This window comes from Mus pahari, chromosome 5, assembly GCF_900095145.1.
Source record: "Mus pahari chromosome 5, PAHARI_EIJ_v1.1, whole genome shotgun sequence".
Taxonomy (NCBI): domain Eukaryota; kingdom Metazoa; phylum Chordata; class Mammalia; order Rodentia; family Muridae; genus Mus; species Mus pahari.
Window position 1 is genome coordinate 70661569 of NC_034594.1, and position 6038 is coordinate 70667606.

At 44.3% G+C, this 6038-nt stretch overlaps 1 protein-coding gene across 1 annotated transcript in view; it reads left to right on the forward strand.

Annotated features, from left to right (window-relative positions):
* The window catches only part of Ppp1r7 (protein phosphatase 1 regulatory subunit 7), a 22748-nt gene that overhangs the window by 9378 nt on the left and 7332 nt on the right, over positions 1–6038 (forward strand). Inside the window, exons 6-8 of the mRNA XM_021197806.2 lie at positions 670–832; positions 2448–2564; positions 5422–5526. Coding sequence (XP_021053465.1) covers positions 670–832; positions 2448–2564; positions 5422–5526 — 385 coding nt within the window. The remainder of the gene's footprint in view (positions 1–669; positions 833–2447; positions 2565–5421; positions 5527–6038) is intronic.

The window sequence follows — 6038 nt, forward strand, 5'->3', positions numbered from 1 at the left end:
GACAGGGTTTCTCTGTGTAGCCCTGGGTGTCCTGGAACTCACTTCGTAGACTTCGAACTCAGAAATCCGCCTGCCTCTGCCTCCCGAGTGCTGGGATTAAAGGTGTGAGCCACCAGGCGCCTGCTGGACTTCACTCCTTTGTCTGGTGTGTTTTTTGTTTTTTTGTTTTTGTTTTTGTTTTTTTTTTGTTTTTGGGTTTTTTTGGGTTTTTTTTTTGAGCCCAGGCCGGGAGATGATCTTGAATCTTGACCCTCAGGCCTCATCTCTCCAGTCCTGGCCTTACACACACACACCACCATGCCCAGCTGCTTTGTGAGTTTTCCTTGTTTCAGTTTTAGTCTAACACTGCTCAGGCTGAACTAGTACAGTGTGTGGTGGTTCTAGGTTCTCCTTGGACACAGGCTTAAATGAAACTTGGTTTCTACTCTTAAGGAAGGCCCTAGGAGACAGTGTTCATAGTCTGCAGGTTGCCTTCACTGCCCTCCAAGCTCCAGACAACTTCATGATTCCTAAGATGACAGCTCCAGTGTGAGCCAGTCAGTGAACAGTGGAGCCATGGTCAGAGCCCACCTCCTAGTGACTGAAGATCTGGGGTCAGATACCCTCTAACTGAGATTCCCACTCCTATATAAACTATGTTCATTCAAGACATATTTTGCTTCTTTCTAGGGTTCTAGATATTTCTTTTAATTTGCTGAGGAACATTGAAGGGATTGACAAACTGACACAGCTGAAAAAACTCTTCTTGGTCAACAATAAAATCAATAAAATTGAGAACATAAGCAACTTACATCAACTGCAAATGTTGGAGCTGGGGTCTAACCGGATTCGGGTAGGTACCAGTCACACTGTCTATTGGGAACAGTTCTCTGGGCTCTATGGATCTTCAGTGGTACACATAGGGTATGTGCTTAGCTGAGTTTTTCTCATGTTCATATTGTTTGGAGAAAGCAGGGAAATATTTGTTAAGGAAAATGCTAACTGGAAGCTATTATTAATAAGAACTGTGCTCACACCAACTGGTCTAGTCTGGGAGTTAGCTTTCATTGTCTCTTCATTTATATCATGGTTCTGTGCCAAGCCAGTCCCCACTGTGCTACATAAGGTAAGCTGGCCAAGCCTCCTTTTTTAACCTGTTCATAGACAGTCGTTCCTCCATCTGCATCTGAGCTGTGTTTCCCCAGCTGAGAAAAGGTAGTCACTTTCAGTGATCGTCATGTGATAAGCAAGTATCTTGCCCCAGAAAACAGGGCTAGCCCTTCATCCCCTAAACATTAACATGTCCTCTGGCAGGATTTGGTTTGTTGTTCCAAGATCCATTTAACCTTGAAACCATGGGTCAGAATGGAAATGAGAAGCTTGTTTGTTTGTTTGTTGAGACATTGTTTCTGTCTGTAACCTTGACTGTCCAGGAACTCACTCTGACCAGGCTGCTGGGATCCGTCCTCCTTTGCCTCTTGCTGGGATAAAAGGCTTGTACCACCACTGCTGGAGAAGCCTTTTTTTTTTTTTTTTTTTTTTTTTTTTTTAAGACAGGCTCTCACCTACTATGTAGCCCAAACTGGCCTAGAACTCGGAGAGATCTTCCAGTACTGGGATTAAAGGCATGTACCACCAACAGCAAAACCAGTTCTTTACCAGTTGACTAATAACTATTGGAAAAAGCCCCATATATCTGATAGGAAAAACTTAGAGGGTCATATGGGTGTTGGTACTGGAGGAGGATCTGCCATGCAGAGAAGGGAGGAATTCCCATGGGCAGACATGAAGGTTAGATCATCCTAATTTCGATATCCTGGTGTGGTTGTCTTATGCCTATCCTCACCTTCCTTGGTTAGTGGCTGACAGCAGTATTTACAGGTATGTGTCTGCCCACCCCATGTTTGGAGCACTCACCATTTGGTTTTCAGCAGTACTATACCATACACTGTGGCCTACCTTTGAGGTTCTTGAAGAACCCTAAGGGTACAAAGTTGGAGCTAAGAGACATAACTGCAGCAAGGAAGAGGAGTACATAGTCCCAAAGGCTGTGTAGAGGAAAGTGCTACACAGGCTAGAGAAACTAGAGAATCCCAGAGCTCTTTGAAAGCATGAGAGTTGGCCAGGTGTGGTGGCACATACCTTGAGAGAGGCATGTGAATCTATGAGCTTGAGGCCAGCCTGATCTATAGGGCAAGTTCCAGGACCCCCAGGGCTACACAGAGAAACCCTGTCACAAAAACAAACAAAGAAATACAAGAATAAAGTGTGAGGGGTTGGGAGTAAACCCAGAAGCCAGTCTTCATCCTCCACTGTTTCCTCCTTTTCCATTCTGTATGTTCAGGAGAGTTCACTGAAAAATCACAGAGAAAGTCTAGATTGCCTTGTCATGTGTTCTAGGCACCTCACTTGGTGTAGGTTTTGAGCCCACAGCAAACATTTAACTTGATGTTTCATCTGTTTGACAGGCAATTGAAAATATCGACACGTTAACCAACCTGGAGAGTTTGTTTCTGGGGAAAAACAAAATTACAAAACTTCAGAACCTGGATGCACTTACCAACCTGACAGTCCTCAGTATGCAGGTATTGAACTTCACCAGCTCCCAGCTTCTCATTCTCATAGGGCTACCCAGCATCCCCAACCTGATTTTATTCCCTTGGTATGTTCATGATCTGTACTGTTTACAGTCAGTAGATGACAGAAACAGTACAATCCACAGGCTATATAAACATAAACCCTCTAAACTAAAATCCCTTTTGTTTTACATAATTTATTTTTACTTTAAAGAATTTTTTATTGAGCCAGGCAGTGGTGGCGCACGCCTTTAATCCCAGCACTTGGGAGGCAGAGGCAGGCAGATTTCTGAGTTCGAGGACAGCCGGGGCTACACAGAGAAACCCTGTCTCGAAAAACAACAACAACAAAAAAGAATTTTATATTGAGAACTGGAAAGATGTCTCAGTGGTTAAGAGCTGTTCTCCCAGAGGGTTCAGGTTTGAGTCCCAGCACCCGAATGACTGTTTACAACTGTCTGTAACTCCAGTCCGGGGAATCTTGACACCTTCTCTGTCCTCCACAGGCACCAGTCATTATATGTGATGGTACACAGACAGATGTATGTTCAGGCAAAACACACACACACACACATCAAATATAATTTAAAAGCAGATTTTGTTCCCTGGGGCTGGAGAGGTGGCTCGGAAGTGAAGAGCACTGATCTCTCTCTCTCTCTCTCTCTCTCTCTCTCTCTCTCTCTCTCTCTCTCTCTCTCAGATAAAACAGGTTTAACTCCCAGCTCTCACATTGCAGCTCACAAGGATCTGTAACTGCAGTCCCAGGGAACCCTACACTCTCTTCTGCCCTCTACTTGACATACTTGCAGGCAAATGTTTTTATGTATATAAAATAAGGATAAAGGACTCTCACTCCTTCCCCTGGTGGTAACTGAGTAATAGTTGGGCCAGAAGGGAGAGCTTACCCCAGTCCTCAAATGTCAAAGTGAAGACCCAATGGGAACTATTCAGCTGTTCAACACTAACATGCAGAGATTTAGATTCATGTGTGGGGGTTTTTGTTGCTGGGTTTTGGGTTTTAGTGTTTTTTGTTTTTTGGGTTTTTTTTTTTTTTTGAAACTGGATTGAACTATGTAGCTCTGGCTATCTGGTAACTCACTGTAAATCAGGCTGGTCTCCAACTTACAAGAGATCTAACTGTCTCTGCTTCCCATAGATCCCAGAGATGGGATTAAAGGTATGCACCACTATCTGTGCCTGGTTCATGTTGAAAATCTGTTTGTTTTTGTTTTTGTTTTTTAAAGATTTATTATTATATGTAAGTACACTGTAGCTGTTTTCAGACACACCAGAAGAGGGTGTCAGATCTTATTATGGGTGGTTATGAGCCACCATGTGGTTGCTGGGATTTGAACTCAAGACCTTCGGAAGAACAGTCAGTGCTCTTATTCACTGAGCCATCTCTCCAGCCCCTCGTGTTGAAATTCTTGTTGTTGGTTTTTAAGGTTATGTTTTTGTTGGGGGGGGGGGGGTGGCAGCAAATTATTAGAATCAAACTTTGAAGAGGTGAAGGGAGATATGACTGGGTGTGCCTGTGATGCCACTAACAGCCAGTCATGGCACAGGAAACCTCTTAGACTTTGAGTAAAACAGATGCCTTGCAAACTACTTTGGAGGAGGCATTCTTGAGCTGGAATTGAGTTGTTAGATATCGTAAAAGAAATTAAATTGATTTGCTTCAAAAAATGTTGGGAGAGATGGCCCAGTGAGTAATGGTGTTTGCTGTGATCCAAGCCTGATGACCTAAGTTCAGTTCCCAGGTCTTTTTTTTTTTTTTTTTTTTTTTTTTTGGTTTTTCAAGACAGGGTTTCTNTTTTTTTTTTTTTTTTTTTTTGGTTTTTCAAGACAGGGTTTCTCTGTGTAGCCCTGGCTGTCCTGGAACTCACTCTGTAGACCAGGCTGGCCTCAGCACCCACATGGCAGCTCCTACACCCTCTTCTGACCTCAGCACCGGGCATGCGTGTGGTGCACAGATGTACATTCAGACAGAACACCCATGCACAAACAAAGATGTTTTCATTTATCTTTTTGACATTTCAAAATTGTTAGATTAACTCAGTGGTCCAGTGAGATGGCAAAGCAGGTAAAGACTCTGCGACCAAAGCTGGTCACCAGAGTTCAGCCCCTGGTGCCCACATGAGGCAGGGGCAAACTGACTCCTACTGGTTGTCCCCTGACCTCACGTGCATGCTCACCACAGCATGGCATGTGCACATACACACATAGGATACAAAAATAGTTTTTAATTACTTAAGTAAATCTTCAGATATATTTAAAAGAAAAAAGTGAGATTTTTCATATTTAAAAAACCCTGATCTTCCATGTGTGGATTTCAACCAGTGGAACATACCCAAAGTGTTTATCTTCTCTATTTCCCATTCAAGAACATTTTAAATTTTTTATTTTATTGTTCTTATTTTGTGTGTGGACGTTTTGCCTGCATGTGGTATATCATATCTACCTGATGGTCTTAGAGGCCCAGGAAAAGGCACTGGGTCCCTGGGACTAGAGTTGCAGATGATTGTGAGCAGCCGTGTGGATTCTGGTAATGGAACCCAGGTCCTCTGCATGAACAGCCAGTGCTCTTAACCACTGGACTTTTCCCCCTCCCCCCCACTCCCAACACATTTTAAATAAAATATCTATTCTTAGGATTCTTCAGGATAAGTAGGAAACGTCATTTCCAAAGCCATTGTGTTTCTAACCTTCTGTGTAGCTGACAGCTCTTTTTCTTTTTCTTTTACCATTTTTATATGTGTGGTATGAACATAAGTGTTCATGAACATGTGTGCATGCATGTGGAGGCCCCATATTGAAGCATCTTATTCATAGCCCCAAGGTTGACACTTCTTAACTGTTTTTACAGAGCAACCGGCTAACAAAGATCGAAGGTCTACAGAGCTTGGTGAACCTGCGTGAACTATACCTCAGCCACAATGGCATCGAGGTTATCGAGGGCCTGGAGAACAACGTAAGAGACAATTGGTCTATCTGGGAAATAAAGGGAGGTGGAGAGGAAGGGGCTGGTGTTGGTATTCACTGCCCTCCAGGCCTGGCCTAAGGTGGACACAAGGTCTACAGAATGTGAGCTAAGGGCCCGCTGTCCCAGTGAGTAAAGGGCCAACGTGTCACATGGCTACCTGTGGGTTTTCAACAGTTATCCCAGACGCCCTCCTAGGGCAGGTCACATCAGCCAAGTACTCTAGGCCTTTGGGTGATTTGAAAAGTCCTCCCCTGCCCTCTGTATCATCAGCTGTGTCCTTCCCATTTATCCTGCCCACTGAGCTTCCTTCCCTGCCTCAGCCTCCACTCCCAGCCTGTGAAGGCCGTAGAGTGAGCTCAGCTCTGCTGCTTACAAGGAAGAATGGGACTCTTGCTCCCCTGCCTGTCTCCTGGGATCCAAAGTGCTGAAGGGGTCCTTCTTCTTCCTCCTCCTCCTTCTCCTCTTCCTCCTCCTCCTCCTCCTCCTCCTCCTCCTCCTCC